Source organism: Schistocerca cancellata, chromosome 1, assembly GCF_023864275.1.
Source record: "Schistocerca cancellata isolate TAMUIC-IGC-003103 chromosome 1, iqSchCanc2.1, whole genome shotgun sequence".
Lineage (NCBI taxonomy): Eukaryota > Metazoa > Arthropoda > Insecta > Orthoptera > Acrididae > Schistocerca > Schistocerca cancellata.
In genome coordinates, this window is record NC_064626.1 from 1131925144 (window position 1) to 1131946719 (window position 21576).

Here is a 21576-nt window from a genome sequence, read left to right on the forward strand (position 1 = left end):
AGAACTCTGTACATTTGCAAACATCATACTTAAAAAAATAAAAAAATAAATCCATTTCTAGGTGCTAGATAGTACACGACTGACAAAATACAACTTAAATGTCCACACATTAAGTAACTAGTTTTAAAATATATAGTAATTTACTTGCCATAAAACTCTGTAATGGAAGAATTATCAGTTACCTCAAAACAACATAAATATATTATACAGCATTTAAATATGTAGAACTCATAACATGGTATTTACTGACACTGCACAAGAGACAACCTTGTATTTCACAATAACAGAAACAGCAGAAAATGCTGCAAACAGTTTCACACACACACACACACACACACACACACACACACACACACACACACATGACAAACCTGGCTAAGAAAGAAAGTCCAAAGGAGTAGTTCACAAATTCTAATTTATTCAGTACACATAACCCAGTGAGATACCAAATTTTTTCTCCATTTCATACAAGAAATAGGTTCTGTCATATTCTGGGAAGTACTCCAGTATGGAGCTAATCAGTTCCTCATTTGTTCAAAGTTTCTTCCTCCGAAGCCCAACTTTTCAAGTTAAGCGTAGGGTTGAATAAAGCAAATAAGATAGCACTGATTTGAATTCTAGCTATTTTCACCATTGTGACTGCTCAATAAATGAATGTTGGCTGGAGCACTGTTCTGGTGAAAAACCATTTTCTTGTGTGCCAGTCTTGGTGGCTTTCAGGGAACTCCCCTTTCAAACAATCCACAAATAAAGCAAAAGAGATGTCATTCACGGGTATGATTTTCCCTGAGTAACCTCTAGGGATTACAATCTGGTACCAACATCAGTTAAAAAAAAAATCAACAATTTCAGCATTCAGCACACTATGAGCTCTTTTTGACACTTTATCTGGCCATAAAACAATATTATAAAAAGGATAGTTGCTACTCACCATATAGCGGAGATGCTGAGTCGCAGACAGGCATAATAACATAACAAAAAACAAAACAAAACAAAAAAAAAAAAATCAATGTCACAAAATGAGCTTTTGACCAACAAGGTCTTTGTCAAAAACAGACACACACACACACACACACACACACACACACACACACACACACACGCAACTCATGCACACATGACCACAGTCACTGGCAGCTGAAGCCAGACTACAAGCAGCAGCACATGATGGGAGAGGCAACTGGGTGGGAGTAAGGAGGAGACTGGGTTAGGGAGGGGGAGGGATAGCAGGGTAGGGATGAGGGACGGTAAAGTACTGCAAGTGGGAGTGCTCAGGGATTAGGTGGAGAGAGGGTAGGGCAGCCAGGTGCAGTCAGGAGGTTAGACAGAGGGCAGGAAAGAGAGGGGGGGTAATGGAAAAGGAGAGAAGTAAAAAGACTGGGTGCGCTGGTGGAATAGAGGGCTATATAGAACTGGAATGAAATGAAATCTTGTGTGGCGAGGGCCCCCAGCGGGTAGACCTGATTGCCTGGTGTAAGTCTTTTGAGTGATGCCACATCGGCGACTTGTGTGTCCATGAGGATGAAATGATGATGATGATGATGATGATGAAACAAACACCCAGCCCTTAAGCGGAGAAAATCTCCAACCTAGCCGGGAATCGGACCTGGGCCCTCCCGGCGTGACAAGCTGGTGCGCTGTCCACTCAGCTATGGCGGAGGACTATGTAGTACTTGAATGGGAACAGGGAAGGTTGAGGCCAGGAGGGTTATGGGGACAGAGGATATATCCAGTTGTTTCTTGGCCACAGTTTGTCGATGACCATCATACAGACAGACATCTTGTTGGCTGTCATGCCCACGACGAATGCAGCACAGTGGTTGAAGCTTAGTTTGTAAATTAAATGACTGATTTCTCACAAAGTCTTTTATTTGATGGTATAGGTGATGTATGTGACTGGACTGGAGTAGGTGGTGGTGGGAAGATGGGTCCTGCATCTAGGTCTATTACAGGGATATGAGACATGAGGCAAGGGGTTGGGGGCCGGGGTTGTGTAGGGATGATCGAGGATATTGTGTAGGTTCAGTGGGTGGTGGAATACCACAGTGGGAGGGGTAGGAAGGATAGTGGGTAGGACATTTCTCATTTCAGGGTACAATGAAAGGTAGTTGAAACCCTGATGGAGAATGTAATTCAGTTGATCCAGTCCTGTGTGATACTGAGCCATGAGGGGAATGCTCCTCTGTGGCCAGACTGTGAGGCCTTGGTGGGTGACTGGAAAGATAAGGCTTGGGAAATCTGTTTTTGTACAATGTTGGGAGGGTAATTACAGTCTGTAAAGGCCTCAGTGAGATCCCTGGTATCTTTCGAGAGGGACTGCTTGTGACTGCAGATGTGACGGGCACAGATGGCTAGACTGTTATATTCCATCCTGTATTTTCCATTGTTTGATCTTGTCATAAGAGTTACATATACACATCAACTTCTTGGACTTCTTAGTATGGAATCAGTGGCACCTGTCGAAGTGGAGGTATTGCTGGTGGTCAGTAGGTTTGATATGATCAGAGGTACTGATGTAGCCATCTTTGAGGTGGAGGTCAACATCAAGGAAGGTGGCTTGTTGGGTTGAGTAGGACCCTGCGAAGTAAATAGAGGAGATGGTGTTGAGGTTCTGGAGGAATGTGGATAGGGTGTCCTCATCCTTGATCCAGATAATGAAGATGTCATCAGTGAATGTGAACCAGATGAGGGGTTTGGAATTCTGGGCATTTCGGAAGGATTCCTCTAGATGCCCCACAAATAGGTCGGCATAGGACGATGCCATGTGGATGCCCATAGCTGTACCCTGGATTTGAATGTAGATAATGCCCTCAAAGGAGAAGTAACCGTGGGTGAGGATACAGTTGGTCATGGCAATTAGGAAGGAGTTGGTTGGTGTGGAATCCATCGGGCACTGGGCATTGGGCATTCAGTAGTGACAAGACCATGGGCGTTAGGGATGTTGGTGTAAAGGGAGGTGGCAGCAATAGTGATCAGCAGGGCACAATGTGGTAAAGGAACAAACACTGTGGAGAGTTGGTGGAGGAAATGGTTGGTATTTTTTATATAGGAGAATAGGATGTAGGTAATAGGCTGATGGTGTCAGTCTCTGAGAGCAGAGATTCTCACGGTGGGGGCACAGTAACCAGCCACAATGGGGCATCCTGGATGGTTGGGTTTATGGACTTTAGGAAGCATCTATAAGGTAGGCATGCAGTGAGTAGTAGGGGTGAGGAGAGAGATGGACTCGGGGGAAAGATCCTGGTATGGGCCCAAGGATTTGAAAAGAGAGTGAACATCCTGCTGAATTTATGGAATGGCGTCATTGTGGCATGGTTTGCAGGTGGATGAATCTGACAGCGGGCAGAGTCCTTCTGCCAGGTAATCATTGCAATTCAAAACAACTGTGATGGAGCCTTTGTCAGCAGGTAGGATTATAAGGTTGGATCAGTGTTTAGGTGGTGAGTTGTGATTCTTTCTGTGGGTGTAGGGTTAGTTTGCATGTTGTGACGGATTGGGGAATGACGCCGAGGCAAGGTTCAATGCTAAGAAATTCTAGAAAGTTAACAGGAGGTGATTTGGGGGCAGTGGGGATGGATCACAGTTGGATGGAGTGAACTGAGATCTGCTGTCTATTTTCGACAGAGGCCTTGTTGGCTGAAAGCTCATTTTGTGACAGTCTTTTTGTTGTCCTTATCTGTGACTCAGCATATCTGCTATATGGTGTGAGGCATCTATCCTTTTCATAATACTGTTATATTCCATCCTGTATTTTCCATTGTTTGATCTTGTCATAAGAGTTACGTATACACATCAAGTAAAATGAAAACAGTCGGCATTTCTTATATCTATTTTTAACAGTTTAGCTTCTCTTGTACCCACTGACAAGTCTTTCATTCGATAAAAGAAGCAACATTTTCATCTGATTAAGATTAAAAATAATTATACTGAAAAATTACCTATAGAATTGAAAAGTTTCCTGGATGCTGTCAGACTTATAATTTCTCTCTTCTGCAACCAGAATGAGACAGGGCTCATAACAAAACTCAACAGCCACATCACCAAGTATGGTAATGCAGAGAGCAATCCATTCTGAAACCCAGAACAATCTATTCTGTACAATGACAGTGTATCATAAACATGGCACAGATAATGCAGTTATATAACAATGAGATAATTCTAACAGCTTATGCAAACTGGACAATAATTATTCTAAAAAAAAAAAAACACATACATGCAGATAATTTTAGAATACAAAGTTAAAATTAACCCATGGAAGAAAATACTGTCAGCTTGGAATGATGCCAACTAGAGCATCCGTTTGAGAAATGACAATAACAGACAGCAATAAAAGTATGCTAACTGAAACTTCCTGCAATCAGAGGATTCTCCATGAAAACTTAAAAGAAAATGAAAGTACATAAAAAATTTTTGTATCTGTCTTATACACTATCTAACCGCATAACTGATAATCATAGATTGTTATTGTACTAAGTGCACATTACAGGCTAAGAAGTGAGCATGAATAGCTATTGAATGAACAATACAGTGATGTCACGTTTGGATGATGACTGAAATTCACTGTGTTAAATTTAAATCTCTAGAATAGTTTATACAACTAGAAGTTTCAAACTGTTTAAGAGTTTTGTATATTCTGCTGCTGTGATAGTTGTAGAAAAGCAGATAGGACCAATTTCATACTGCTGGAACAATTTCTATCAAACGATCTTTTCAGAATAAAGTAATTTTTCATTAATTACATAAAGCACTGAATCACTGAGCAAACTGATTTTCTCCTTTAATGAATTAACCACAATGTTATAACACAATGAATCTTCAAGCTGCTCCCATTATGGTGTTAATGACATCTGAACTACCCTTTATATTGTGAGGGTTGTAACTGTGACATGATGGCAAACATCACTAATTGAAATTTCACTTCTATGGAAACTATCATTGTGTGCTTCTCCTATGTTTTCCATTGTTTTCTTTGAGCATTCAAAACTCTTAAGTGTAGTGGTTTCCAAAATCTAAAGAAATACTCTGTGATCCACTATAAATATATATATATCTGTATAGAAGTAACATCAAGGAACCGAAGTTGTACTCTGAAGAAATTTCCAAGTATATTTCTGTATGGTATTGTCTGACTCTGACAGTTTTCCTGATGTAATTTTCATGTACAGTGGAACCTCGCTGAACAAGTACCTCCCATACTGCACAATTCACATAAAAAGCAAAACAAATTGTAAAAAAATTACTTGCTTAAGAGAGATGTTTCACATAACAAGTGATGACGATTTAGTGTGACATCAATAACCATTACACATGTAGCAGGGGAAACATTCAACAATATGAACATCTTTCATTGTCAGCAGTGGCATATGAACAATGTCTTTAGTATGTACTGCAGTCTGGGTTTAGCACTCTTTCTGCTACCATCTTAATGCAGCTCGTGATCACACATTTTTCTAAACTTGTATTCATACAGTGTTTTTTTGTGTGCAAATATTTGAGACAGTACCTGTGGAGCCTGTAGTCAAAGAGATTGTGTCTTTGGCTAAGAGCATGGGGTTAGAAGTGGATAACAATGATATTGATGAACTTGTGGAATATCACAGCCAAGAAATGACCACCGAAGAGCTTGTGAAGTTGCAGTGTGTCTCCCAGTAGGAAGTTGTGGAGAGGAGGAGGAGGAGGAGGAGGAGGAGGAGGAGGAGGAGGAGGAGGAGGAGGAGATAGGAACAGCAAAGCAGAAATCTTTTGGCACAGTAAGAGAAATGTTGAAAGCATGGGAATCAGTTGCATCGTACATTGAAAATCACCACCGCAATAAAGCAGTGGCTACATGCGCTACAAATTTATTTGACGATAATGCTGTCTCACATTTTCGCCAAGTGCTGAAGCATGAGCAGATACAAATGACTATAGATAGTTTCCTAGTAAAAAGAATTAGTTATAATAATAAAGTACATAATACTGTATGTATAATTTTCTTTGAATAAATGGCATGAATAAGATAAAACTTTTAGTGTTTTTTCTGCATGGAATGCGTTATCATATTTTATATTAATTTATAGGGGATAAATTGTTTCATTTAATGAGTGTTTTGCACTACAAGTAAGATTCTGGAACAAATTATGCCCATTACACAAGGTTCCACTGTACTTCCTTTACACTTACCCATGAGATAAACAAGCCTATAATCATTCATACTGCCATTCTTGTATACATTCAACGCAGTATTTCAGTTTACCTTAATGCGGACACCACAGGCTTGAGCTGCATTTGTTGCACTGTTCAAATGTTTTTAATGAATCTTTATCAAGGACAAACTGCAATTTGCCAGTATCCTATGAATATATAAAAGATGGCCATTAACTTTGCTAACAACTGTGTTTGTGTAATTGTTCCGCTTCATATCTCCAGTCATTGTTACTGCATGACATTCATAGGAATGGCATTTGCCTCAGTACCACACAACACGTACTAACAAAAGTATGATCACATATAGCATCAAACGAAATTTGTTACTATATTAGGGACACAACATGTTATCTTGGATGGAGAGTCATCAACAGATATAGAAGTAACTTCAGATGCCCCAAAGAAGTGTGTTGGGACCTCTGCTGGAATGTTGTATATTCGTGATCTGACTGACAACATTAATGGTAACTTTCTTTTGCAGATGATGCAGTTGTCTATAATGAAGTACTATCTGATAAATATTACACAATTATCCAGTCAGATTCTGGTAAGATTTAAAAATGGCACAATGATAGGTAACTTGCTTTAAATGTTCAGGAATGTAACATTCACAAAAGACAAACATGTAGTATCCTAGGATTACAAACTCAATGAATCACAATTGGAATCACTCAGCTCATAAAATTAAATGTAGTAACGGCTTGTGGAGACAAGAAATGGAATGGCCAGTCAAAGTAAAAGAAATGACAGAGTTCAGTTTATTGGTAGGATACCGAGGAAATGGAATCAGTCTACAAAGTAAACTGATTACAAGTTACTCATGCTATCCATCCTAGAACATTGCTCAACTTTAAAACCCATACCAATTCAATTCAACTTATTAGAATCCTTGTGTCTCACCACATGTGTATGAGACAGGAACTGAAATTGAGGGTAGCAAAGCAAGAGCTGAAATGCTTAACTCCATTTGCAAATGTTCCTTTAGGATAGAAAACCCACAATAATTTCTCCAATTTAATCCTCATACCCATGAAAGGATGAATGAAATTAGTGTTTGTGTCAGTGGTGTTGAGAAATAGCTGAAATTGTTAAATTTGAACAAAGCTCCAGGCTCCGATGAATCCCTGTCACATTCTATACTGAATTTGCTGCTGAGTTAGCCCCTCACCCCCTTTCAATTATAATCTATCATCACAGCTTCCTCAAACAAACAAAAAAACATGCCCAGTTGCTGGAAAAAAGCACAGGTAACACCCATCTACAAGAAGGGTAGTAGAAGTGGCCCACAAAATTACCATCCAGTATCCTTGACATCCATTTGTTGTGGAATCTGAAATCATATTTTGAGCTCAAACATAATGAAAAATCTTGAACAGCATGACCTCCTCAATGCCAAGCAGCATGGATTCCAAAAACATCAATCATATGCATTACAACTAACATTTTTTCCAACTCACATTTTTCTCATATGATATACTGAAAGCTTTGGATCAAGGCAGTCAGGTAGATGCAGTATTTCCTGATTTTCAAAAAGCATTTGGATCAGTACCACATCTACATTTATTGTCAAAAGTACAATCATATGGGGTATCAAGTGAAATTTGTGACTGGATTGAGGACCTTTTGGTAGGGAGGAAACAGCATGTTGTCTTGGATGGAGAGTCATTGTCAGATATAGAAGTAACTTCAGGTGTGCCCCAGGGAAGTGTGTTGGGACCCTTGCTGTTCATGTTGTATACTAAAGACCTTGCAGACAATGTAAATAGTAATCTCAGACTTATTGCAGATGATGCTGTTATCTATAAAGAAGTTGTCTCAAAGAAGCTGCATAAGATTTCAGGGTGGTGCAAAGACTGGCAACTTGCTTTAAATGTTCCAAATGTAAAATTATGTGCTTCACAAAACAAAAAAATGTGGTAGCTTATGAATATAGTATTAATGGGTCACTGTTAGAATCAGCCAACTTATACAAATTTGGGGGTGTAATTTTGTAGGGATATGAAATGGAATGATCACACAGGCTCAGTAGTGGGTAAATCATGTTTATTGGTAGAATACTGGAAAAGTGCAATGAGTCTACTATGGAGACTGCTTACACATCACTTGTGTGGCCGGTTCTAGAAGATTGCACAAGTGTGTGAGACCCATAGCAAACAGGACTAACAGTAATATTGGTTGTGTACAGAAAAGGGCAGCATGAATGGTGGGTTTGTTTGATCCATGGGAGACTGTCACAGAGATACTGAAGCAACTGGACTGGAAGACTCTTGAAGACAGACATGAACTATCCCGAGAAAGTCTGTTAACAAGGTTTCAAGGGCCAGCATTAAATGATGACTCTAGGATAATACTACACCCCCCCCCCCCCTTACATATTACTCTGTAGGAATCATGAGTATAAGATTAGAATAATTACTACATTGAAATAATCATTCTCCCCATGCTCCATATGTGAATGGAATGGAAAGAAACCCTAATAACTGGTACAATATTACATACCATCAGCCATGCACTTCACAGTGGTTTGCAGAGTACAGATGTAGATATAGCTGCCACACACATAAAACAGTCATAATATAAATTAGCATAGTAGAAGGAGTGTTACTATATTTTATGTAAATATATTTCTTAAACTAAGCAGTTCTCTTCACTATAGTGAAGGAAATTAGCTACTCTATTTTCAATGCTGCTGATTCACGCATTGTTCAGTGCTATTAGAACTGTTTCTAATTAATATTTCTTGACTTTTTTAAAAGTATGTGGAACCCTGATTTTTTTATTTACTTAGGTAAGCAATGAATAGAATATTTGGGCTGATAAAAAGTACCTTTTTTATACAAGGTTGTGAGTATTTCTCTATGAAAATCATCTCTATTTGATGTTTCATAGCTATGGAATTGATTATCTAATACACAGTTCCTGATGTCATGACTTTAAATTCCTTGAAAGATACTTGTCCCAAGAAAACCTCAGACATTACGTTATACATAACTGTTGGAGTTTTGAGTGATAAGTAATACCTCTATGCACTGTATTCCTCAATAGATGGAGCACTGAGATCTAACTGATTTCAATAAGTTGTGAGGAGTCTACGTGCAACTCAGTTAACTGCAAGCTACTGCTGTGATTTGTTGCATTGTTATTGTGGTCAAATTGCAGCAGTCAATGGGAGCTAGTCAGTGCAACTGAAACAATATGCTATCAACACATTCCCAACAACAAAAGGCATTGCTCCTGTTGAAATTTATTATGTGTCAAAGCAGTTTACGACAATGTATGTGTTGATGTTAGCACTGTGTGGTGCTGGGTAAACACAGCTAAGGCTGACAGGCTTGAAACATTGAAATTGTGTGACAAAGAAAGAACTGTATGAACATTTTCAGCAAATAGCAAATTTCACAAGAGAAGATGAGAAGAGTCTCTTTGACCTATAAAAAAGTGCCTCAGGAAAATTCGAGGGGAGAATGAGAATGTTTTGTTGTAACAAGACAATGCCAGGCCATAAACTAAATGTCATCATGGAAGAGCTTAGGTGACATACTTGTGACAACACTGCATCTGCTATACAGTCCACATTTGGCACCCTGTGATTTTCATCTCTTTCCGAAAAGGTAAAAGGCCTTTGTAGGCACTACTATTGCTCCAGTGAAGATATCCAGATGGTAATGAAGAGCTGGTTGTGGAGCCAGAAGCTGTGTTCTTATGTGATGCCTTTATGAAACTTAATCTTCATTGTTAAAGGTGATCTAATTATCTGCCTATCATATAAAAAATGGGAGTACTTCATTAAACAAGAAATTCTAAGGAAACTCGGTTTCTCATTTACTAACTCGCTCTCATCCAGTCACTTAGACTATCCATCAAAGCATTATTTGTCATTCAATTCTCATTTGTTCTTTTGAAAGCATTAGTGTTGAATTTTTTCATACAACTGAGATATGTACTAGTTTCATGGATGGTGTCTTATGTTATGGCACAGCAGTTCAGGGATTCCAATGCCTCCACTAGAAATTGCTGTTAATACTACTCTTATCTGTTGTGAATTTCAATAAATCTGAGCAATGAATATTAACTGTTTAATAATGTACTGACACCTTTACAAAATAGTTTGTCTTTATATTTGTTTTTTCACATATACGCCAGTTAATTAACAACAAAGCTATAAAATTACAGTGATTATTTTTCATTTATCGTAATGGCTACTATGAGCCCTGCACCTCAACCACAGTGATGTGGATGATGCACAGTTCTGCAGTGAACCTGAAGTTGTTAACTGTCAGCTTGTACTGTTCTGCAGAAGTCTTAATTGTCAATCTTGGATAACAACCAGAGGGAATATTCATTGCACTTGCTGTGGAGGAAGCAATGGCTAAGTTGGCTGTATTCTCACCAGAAGGCACATCGTAGATGCTAGCAATACTGGCATGTTTAAAAATTTACTCCATTCTCAGTCCTGGGATATTATTTACAATGAAGATGATGTAGATATGAAAACTTTACTACCCCTGACATACTGGGTCATCATTTCAATATGGCCTTCCCAGTAAAACAAAACAAAGTACAATATTCACCCAGAAAAATGGATAATAGGTGGATGACAAAGGATATAAGAATGCCATGTAAGATTAAGAGGTCACAGTATGAGCCAAGTGTAAAAACAGATGATTCAAGTTCTGCATAGTTATTTCAAACATTCAAGAATGTCCTTCATAAAGTAATATCTAAACCAAAACAACTAGCAAATAAAGCCTACATAAATGATTCTCATAACAAAGGTAAAGCCATGTGGGATATTGTCAGAGAAACCTTACAAACTGATATCAAACAGAAAACATCAGAATCTCTTCAATGTAATAGTCACCAAATATATTTATGATACATTCAATACACCCTTTTCTGGAATTGCTAACAGTCTTTCAGTTGGTCACTCTCCACCAACAAAATCTTTCTCTCTAAAGAGTATAAATTCTAATACCTGCAGCTTTGAAGAAGGTTCTCCTAATTATTAGGAATATGAAAAATTCCCTCCTGTCTGACCTTGATGGTTTACCTAGCTTTATAATGAACCCTGTACAATCACTTTGCAACATAATCAAGAGCTCCATGGGTACTGGCATTTTCACTCAACTACTCAAAACCTCCAAAATAGTTCCATTACACAAGAAAGAGGACATGCATGAAGTCAACAACTACCAACCAATATCTCTACTCCCAACTGTGTCAAAAATAATAGAAAAAGTTGTATATACTCAAGAGCATAGCTGTCAGAGCTAGCAAAGGACCTGGAAGAGCAGTTTAATGGAATGGACAGTGTCTTGAAAGGAAGTTATAAGATGAACATCAACAAAACAAAATGAGGATAATGGAATGTAGTCAAATTAAATCAGATGATGCCGAGGGAATTAGATTAGGAAATGAGATACTTAAAGTAGTAGATGAGTTTTGCTATTTGGGGAGCAAAATAACTGATGATGGTCAAAGTAGAGAGGATATAAAATGTAGACTGTCTATGGCAAGGAAAGCATTTCTGAAGAAGAGAAATTTGTTAACATCAAGTATAGATGACAAAAAGCTATTCTAGGGGTGGTGGGCAAAGTCTCAGACACAACAGATCTCATTTCAGAGCATGATTTTAGGAAGTCATGGCCTTGTCAAAGCAGCTGATTAATACATTCCAGACCAGGAGAATGCTGAGTGACAAGTGGTGTGCTCTGAAGTTTGATCCCTCCAAGAAAACGGCTTTGGAGAACATCACTTGTCGCTCAGTATTATCCTGGTCTGGAATGTATTAATTATCTACTTCAACAAGACCATAATGTCCTAAAATCATGCTCTGAAATGAGAACCATTCTGTCTGAGATTTTTCCCACCACACCTAGAATAGTTTTCATCACCATCCCAATGTCCGCAATATCCTTGGATGGATGCTCTTTCTGCATCCATCTCCCTACCCTATGGTTCCTACCCCTGTGACTGTACCCACTGCAAGACTTGCCCTATGCATCCTCTTACCACCACCTATACCAGCCCTGTAACTGGCAAAACATATAGTATCAAAGTGGAGAACCACATGTGAAATGAAATTTATCATATACCAACTGTTATGTAAAGATTGTTTGGCCTTCTACAGCAGCATAACTACCAACAAATTATCACTTAGGATGAATGGGCATAGGCAGATGGTGTATACTTGCAACAAACAATATCCTGTCACAGACATCCTCTACAACATGACAGGCATGACCTCGGTGTCTGTTTCACCCCATTCGCCATCTGGATTCTTCCTGCAGACACCAGTTTCTCATAACTTTGCAGGTGGGAACTAGCGCTACAACATGTCCTTGGTTCTCGCCACCCACCTGGTCTTAATTTACATTAATTTCTTCAGTCTCAGCATTTCTTTGCAGTAGCTACTCCTTTCTTCACTCCACTTTAGTTTTTTACATCTTTCAATCTCTTACCTGTCTATTTTTTGCCATTCCCCTCCCACCTCTGTTATGTGCAATGCACTTAGCTTTTCACTCTTATTAACTCATGCATGTGTTTTAGCAGTAATCTCTGTCTTGCATATTACCCTGTCTTCTGCCTTTAAGCTCTCAGGTTTTCAAATCTCACCTGGTGCCGCCCCCAATAATCAGTCTTTCCATTTCATACCATCTGCTAACTCTCTCCTGACCCACAGTTCTGCATGACTTTTCCAAAATGTACCCCATTTCCTAGACCTCTTTGATACTTATCCTTCACCCCTCTTCTTTCTCCTTCAGCTCTTCTGCCAGAAGAAGGAGCCACTGCCTCTGAAAGTTTGCAGAATTATAAACCTTTTTTTTATGTGCTTGTTTTGTTGTCACTTGGTGAGTAGATTTTTCAGCTATGCATTGTTAGAACTTCTATCCCACATCATGAACATGATTTTGCAGATAAATAAATAAATGTAGTTGAGGTCTGAATATAACCACATAACAATGAATAGAGCCCAGATTTGAAGGTTCTAACCTTATAAAACCTAAAAAGGGCTAAATCATACTTAAATGTCTAAAAGGGGCTAAATAGCACTTTCAAAGAAAAAGTAGAGGCTAAAGAGAACTTTTGCAGAAAAGCATGGTTTTTAGATAGATTTTCTGTATTAGTATTGTCTGCCCCGATAGCTGTGTGGTCGGCGTGATGGACTGCCGTCCTATGGGCCCGGGTTCGATTCCTGGCTGGGTCGAAGATTTTCTCCACTCAGGGACTAGGTGTTGTGTTGTCTTCATCATCATTTCATCCCCCTCTGGCACACAGGTCACCCAATGTGGTGTCGAATGTAATAAGACTGCACCAAGGCAGCCAGACCTGCCCCGCAATGGACCTCCCAGCCAATCAATGATGCCAAACGCTCATTTCCATTTGTATTAGTATTAGGGAAACTCAATAATGTGAACGTGTACATTTTAAGAAATGACATAATGAATACATTTATACACTGCACTGAAACCAAGAATTTGTATGGCATACTGTTGCTAGCGTTTATAACTTGATAATGTGTCACCAAGCTGCTACATTTGTGACACCTGAGTCTACTTATTTTTGTAATCTGGAACATATAAGAAATACAGCCCACACTGTAATCAACATAGGGTATGGCGTATTGTCACTTTCAGAATATGTCCCTATGCCATTGCACTTGGAAAAACCTAGTCAGTCTTTACTTAAATGTCATCTACCAATAGAGAGATATATTAAAGGAACAAATCAGTGACACTTGTGTCTATTTATTTTTGTAATTACAAAGGAAAGTTGGATATTGTGTTGACTCCTATAGAGTAGTGTGCTTTAAATGTAATTTTGTCATGCCTGCTAAACACAAATCATCAAAAGTTGGTCTTGGAAGCAATGGATTGGGTAACACTGGCAGCTGAGTAATTTTTTACCAAGCCTGTCAAAAACAAGTAAGTGAGCATGTTATTTTTATCAATCATTTCCTCTACCAGTCTTTGTGCTAGTCAATCTTCTTCCCTCAGATTTTCAAATCAAAATTTACAATTTGTTTTCTGAAGTGCATATGCAATTGAACTGAAGTTTCCATTTTATGTGATAACATGTTATTTTTTAGCGACTGCCATCTCCTTGGTGTTTGTTTTAATTTTAGTAAACCTTGATAAAAATTCACATTTCCTTCAACACAAAGATACTGCAGCTAACTTTACGAGCATTAATAGGAAAAAGAATAAACAATAGATTCAACCATCAATTTCCTATATGACAAGTAGTGTAGGGCACAGATTTAATCTAAACTTGTGTAAGGCTTTAGCATCAACTAATGTGCCATGGAATGTGCTAAAGAACCATACCTTTACGGGCTTCTTGGAGAGTTTCAATGATCGCAGTATACCAGATGAGTCAACATTGTGCAAAAATGATTTAGAACAGGTGTATGAAAAGGCTATTGCTGGTATTAAAACATACATTGGTGACCATTATATTTCACTTACAATTGGCAAGACCACTGACTGTTGGGTAAATTTATAGCTACTATCGTCATGGAGAAATAAGATTCCATAACACCAGGAAAACCCCAACCACTCCCGTGTAAAGAATTGGTGAACATGAATCACAAAACTGTAGTCTCCACTGCCAGGGATGCCATGCACATCCTGTGGCCAGGAGAAGATAGGGATGAGAAATTTTTGCTGTTGCTAACAGACAGTGCTAAGCATATGTTAAAGGCAGGAACAACAATGAAGGAATTCTATCCCAGTATGATCCATTGCATATGACCCATTACTCCTGCCTTACTCTTGGCCTACACTGTCTAACAAAGGAAGTCAGAAATAATTTTCCTGAGGTTAACAATATCAAATTCAGTATTTTTCAGAGCTCCTTTGTGCACTCAGTACTTTAAGGAAATAGGTGCAAGCATTCCCTTCCTACCCGAACTCATACTTACATGCTGGTGCAGCTGGCTCTTCGCAGCTTTATATTGTACCAAATACTACCAAAAAGTTAAAGAGGTAGTGTACACATTCGATTCTAGTGAATCAGCTTTTATCGAAGAAGACAAGATGGCCCTTGAGAACAAAAAGAATGTGGCATCCTAGGAATTTTTAGGAGATTACTTTCAACATCTACCTGTTGCACTTCAATGCCCTGTGCCCACATCTCTACCACTGAAAGATGCTGTGGATGTTATCTCTGACATGCAGATGTATCTGGAGGAAATATCTGACTCAGTGGGTACAGCATACATCACTAAATTATGGATTATTCTTCAGAGGAATCCCAGATATGAACATATGATGAAAGTGTCCACAATTGTTCAGGAGGAGAAGTTGGAAGGTGTACTGTATTGGGGGTCACAAGTAATTATGTTGGTGAAATATGCATCATTGACCTCTTGTGCTGTAGAGAGATTGTTCTCAGCCTACAAAAACGCACTGAGAAACAAAAGAAAAAGTTTCACTTTGCAAAACTTAGAAATGTGGTTAACTGTGTACTGCAATATCAAAATGCAATAACAAATTTCTTGTTAGCTGCAGATTAGGATATGGATTGTGCTCATACATAGGTACACATCTCAAGTGTGTTTTTATGTCAGTGACACACAAAAAGAATTTTCTCAGTAGAAGACTTTTCGTTAAAGTACTACAAAAAGACCACTGTAGTGTTGGTAAATATCTCAACTTTTTTTGCATTTTTTCAAGTGACAATACAAAGAACAGTTAATTTTTACTTTCTGTAAAGAACAAGAATAACTGTGTCATAATTACAATAAAACTTTCATATTATAATATTAGTGTTATTTTTATTAAAATATTCCAAAAATGCTAAAATAGTTTGTTTCGACCTAAAAACAGCTATTCCCGGAAAATGAAGGATTAAAATTCATTTTCTAAAAATCTGGGCCCTAATAATGAATATGAGTGGCTAGAAAGTGTAAATTACCAGGAATTAGGCAAAAACTAACAAAATAAAGAGACCGATACCAACCTCAAATTGTATCATGTGATATAGTTCTGGGTTTGTAGTTCAAATATATGTTTACACATGAATTCCACAAGATATATGGGCTTATGCAGAAACCAAATTACTTTAACTTGTCAGAATTAATGTGAGCACTCCTATCAATCATGAGTTTATAGAATACAGAAACATAGTTTTTCCCAAACACATTTTGTCATCCTATAACTCCATTCGAAACAAATAAAAATGTAATGTATGTGAAAATGAACAGGGACAATCGCAACCACAAGAAACTTCTTCTTTATGAGGTCACCAGTTTCAGGCTGTTTTAGACCATCTTCAGACCTACCACCATGATGGTAGACAGTGGCGGTGAACGGAGTTGGTGCTACAACTCCACAAAACTTGTGAAGTCGTAGTGCTATGACTCCACAAACACTAATTTGTGGATTCATAGTGCCTGTTCTGTTCACCACCATTATCTACCCTCATGGTGATATGTCTGAAGATGGTCTAAATTAAACCAAAACAGAGAACTTTATAAAAAAAATAATAAAAAAAAGAAGTTTATTGCAGTTGTAACAGTTCATGTTCATTTTCAAGTAAAATAAACCACTAATCTCCATGAGAAATGTTCTCAAAAATTACTAGTGTGTGTGAAATTAGTAATCAGTTTTCTTTTAAACCTCTTGTTAAAATGTTAGTTGCAACATGTCATACGATGAATTTGAAATAAATTTACTCTAATCATTTATATGTGGAAATTTATTATATAATTTAAGTTTTCACTTTGTGACTACAGTCATACAGTTTGTTTCATCAGAACTGATGTATCTAAACAGGTATGAGTGGAAGTGAAAAAATAAACAAAACCTAATACGTAAAAAAATACAAAGTTATAAAAATTGTAATACACCACATTCGAAAAACCTTTTAGTTTGTCAAAAAACACATTTGTTAAGATGTACGTGGTCTTGAAAAATTAGGTTTGTAGAAGTTTCTAATCAAAAAATGCAATCATCTAAAACCATTATTGTCACTGTTTGACTGCCCTAAGTTTTCTATACAAAAAATATACACCTGTGTTTAAATTTCTATTTCAATTAAAAATCTGTGATCTTTGAGAAACATCTAGCACAAATACATAACATACAAATATTAATGTGAAGTGTGACAGTGGCTCTTTGGACACGATATTTAGTTCAGTGGTAGCATATGTAAAATTGTGAAATTCATCAAAGTTGTCTTCTGTAGTGTTCTGCTGTCTGTATTTAATGGAAATGATTTTGTAAAGTTTTATGAAGATATTATGCAGTAACTTGAAAGGACAATAACTAATTGGAAAAGAACAAATATATGTTTCATTCAAACTAATCAAACACCTGAGACCTACTAGATGCCACTGCCAACCTCTTGCTGTCTTCAAATACAGATGAGTATTAATTAATTTACATTTTTTGAAAACTTGTCTTCCCTACTGAAAGTATCACCTGCCATATTAGTGTTGAACTTACTAGATGGGCAGTGATATAAACTGAAATTTATGCAATTTGCAAAAATTAAAGTGAAATTTTTTGCAAGTTTGTTCTTCTTAAAAAATGTTTATTTGTAAGAACCATGAATAAATAATTAATATGTACATTTATTACTATCCACAAAAAGTGACTGTTTGGCCTCATTTTAATCTGCTAGATAATAGGCTGTAAATGTGATGATAAATAAATAAATAAACACATATTCAATCTCAGTGCATTTCAAGTATGAATATGAAGAAAGCAGTAGAACTTCAGTGAAAGAAATGGAAGTAATTCCTTGGACGCCATGAGACGTACATGTGAGAAAAATAGTTATGTGCACTTACCTTAGAAATGTCAAAGCTAAGGATGTCAGACATGTAAGTTGGCATTTCTGTCAGAAGCGTCCAAAATCCCCAACATTGGCAAGCATGGACAATTGTGAGTGCTATCATGGGAGGTGATGTAATAATAGAAAGCCAAGGGGTTGAATATCTCTGAAATGTATTAATTTTGGTTGTAACATCATGTAGTAGAAGTATTAGTACTACATTGTACATTAAAGTAATTGCCCAAATATCCAGGTGATAACATGGGTCAAAATATAGTGCCAAAAACAAACACAGTACACTTTTGGGTCACTTTGTTACTACCACAAGGTAGTACAAAAACATAATATACATAGATAAAAGAAATTCTACTCACCGAATAATGCCAGGAGAAAACACATAAAAAATATGGAAATACATTAGCTTTCGGATTCAGTGACCTTTAATGGCAGAATATATATAAAAAACTCACCCAAAAACTCAGGTCAGCAGATGCTTATTGGACAGGTTGAATATGAAAGACTGATTGTCCAACTCAGTTTCCAAATGTTACTTTATTAAAGAAGATACAGATTCACTCTTCAGTTTATTTCTTGCACCACAAAATATTTGAGTGATAATACAGTTATATCTACATCTACATTTATACTCCGCAAGCCACCCAACAGTGTGTGGCGGAGGGCACTTTACGTGCCACTGTCATTACCTCCCTTTCCTGTTCCAGTCACGTATGGTTCGCGGTAAGAACGACTGTCTGAAAGCCTCTGTGCGCGCTCCAATCTCTCTAATTTTACATTCGTGATCTCCTTGGGAGGTATAAGTAGTGGGAAGCAATATATTCGATACCTCATCCAGAAACGCACCCTCTCAAAACCTGGCGAGCAAGCTACACCGCGATGCAGAGCGCCTCTCTTGCAGAATCTGCCACTTGAGTTTGTTAAACATCTCCGTAACGCTATCACGGTTACCAAATAACGCTGTGACGAAATGCGCTGCTCTTCTTTGGATCTTCTCTATCTCCTCCGTCAACCCGATCTGGTATGGATCCCACACTGATGAGCAATACTCAAGTATAGGTCGAACGAGTGTTTTGTAAGCCACCTCCTTTGTTGATGGACTACATTTTCTAAGGACTCTCCCAATGAATCTCAACCTTGTACCCGCCTTACCAACAATTAATTTTATATGATCATTCCACTTCAAATCGTTCCGCACGCATACTCCCAGATATTTTACAGAAGTAACTGCTACCAGTGTTTGTTCCGCTATCATATAATCATACAATAAAGGATCCTTCTTTCTATGTATTCACAATACATTATATTTGTCTATGTTAAGGGTCAGTTGCCACTTCCTGCACCAAGTGCCTATCCACTGCAGATCTTCCTGCATTTCGCTACAATTTTCTAATGCTGCAACTTCTCTGTATACTACAGCATCATCCACGAAAAGCCGCATGGAACTTCCGACACTATCTACTAGGTCATTTATATATATTGTGAAAAGCAATGGTCCCATAACACTCCCCTGTGGCACGCCAGAGGTTACTTTAATGTCTGTAGACGTCTCTCCGTTGATAACAACATGCTGTGTTCTGTTTGCTAAAAACTCTTCAATCCAGCCACATAGCTGGTCTGATATTCCGTAGGCTCTTACTTATTGTAATCAGTGGTACTGAGAACAGCTAAAACTGCTGAACTTGAATGACTCCATGGCCCAGTGAGATCCCTATCAGACTATATACTGAATTTGCAGCCACGTTGGTTCTCATTTTAACCACAAAACAGCACAGATCCCTTGAAAGGAAAAAACTATGTACAAGAAGCACAATAGTAATGATACACAAAACCATCATCCAATCTTGTTTATGTATGCCTGTTGTTTGTGAAATAAAATTATATCTGCATGTCAATCAGTGAGCATTCCAAAAACATCAATCATGCAAAACCCAATTTGTGCTTTCCTCATGTGGCATCCTGAGAGCCATGAGTAAAGGAAATCATGGAAATTCCATATTTCTTGATTTCTATAAAACATCTGACTCAATACCTCACCAGTATTTGTTCACAAAAATACAGGGGTGGGCAAAAACATTGAAATACCAAAACACAACATATCACTATGCCTAATACAATGTAGGAAAGCTGTTGCCCTTGAAAACAGCATCTGCAGAGCCTGCTAAATGACGATTCCTACCGGAAGATCAGCGTTGACCCTACAAAGAAGGTGGAGAACAAGACGAGGTCACTTCTCAAGGACGCAGATTTACCAGAGGGTGACGCCAAGAAATTGTTACCCCAAGGTCCGGTATCGCCTAGACTATACGGACTCCCGAAGGTTCACAAAGAGGGGGTACCATTACGCCCCATTGTCAGCAACATCAGGGCACCTACATATTTGTTGGCCAAATACCTGACGGGAATATTAAGTCCTTATGTGGGTAAATGCCCTCATCACACCCATAATTCCATGGATTTTGTTAAATGCCTTGATAGCTTCAGGTTGGATGAGTCAGATATCATGGTGAGTTTTGACGTCATTTTCTTGTTTATGAGGGTAACCCTGCGAGAGTCACTAGAATTGATTAGTCAGAAGTTTGACGAGAAGACCACTGAACTTTTTAGGCATGTCTTAACAAGACTTCGGAACCAGCGATTGGGTTAATCAAGAGTAAATCGAGCAAACGTATAGTTGTGATGACCACGGCGGACAGACCCATCACACCGACGTCATCTCAGACACCGCCGCAATCTGTTCCACCACACGACGGTGGCACGGGGCATGGACGGCGGACGGAGTGTGCCACGGGCGGAGGATATTTAAATTGGCCACCACTGCAACTGAACCCAGTTCCCCCTGAGCAGCCATAGTGTACAGATTTCCGTACCGGCACGTTCACAGGAGCTCAGTCCGTCAGTTCACCTGATGATGGCGACATGTATGATCGCCGAAATATTGTGCCCCTTTGACACTGTAGACCGACAGTACACCCGTGGATATTTTGATTAGCATATGATCGTCTTGGAGTGGGTAAATATGGGTCCTGTATGGTTTTCATGGGAATCTTATACTATTCTTCCTGCAAAATAGTGGCAAGTTCAGGTAACAGTCATGGAGGAGGATAGCCATCATGTATTCTTCTTTGCCACATGTGCCACAAAGGCTCACTAATATTGAACTAGTGACTGGTAGCTAGGGCAGATGCAACAATTTATCACCAAGGTCACAAAACCAGTCCTGGATTATGTGAGCAATGTGAACAGGGGACCTGTCATCTTGGAACACAGTGTCACCACTGCAAAACAAATATTGTACCATGGGATGAACCTGGTCAGCCAAAATCTTCACGTAATCCTTGGAAGTAATGTGATCCTGCAGAGTAACCACAGGGTCCATTATATAGCTGTACAAACCATCACTGTACCCCCACCTTTTTTTACTTTTGGCAACAAGCAGTCTGCATCATAGGCTTGGGATGGTGTACACCAGATGTATACTTGGCCAGAAGCCAGAAATAGCATGAAACAGGAGTCATTTAAGCAAATAACTTTCTTCCACTGCTCCATAGCTCAGGTCTTATGGCTTTGGCACAATGTTTTCCTGTCATGGGC

The 21576-nt window shown here is 38.4% G+C and overlaps 1 protein-coding gene across 1 annotated transcript in view; it reads right to left on the minus strand.

Annotated features, from left to right (window-relative positions):
- The window catches only part of LOC126092693 (putative inorganic phosphate cotransporter), a 200676-nt gene that overhangs the window by 31222 nt on the left and 147878 nt on the right, over window positions 1–21576 (minus strand). Inside the window, exons 6-7 of the mRNA XM_049908419.1 lie at window positions 17984–18133; window positions 3939–4071 (exon numbers count right to left, since the gene is read on the minus strand). Of these exons, the coding sequence (XP_049764376.1) occupies window positions 3939–4071; window positions 17984–18133 (283 nt within the window). The remainder of the gene's footprint in view (window positions 1–3938; window positions 4072–17983; window positions 18134–21576) is intronic.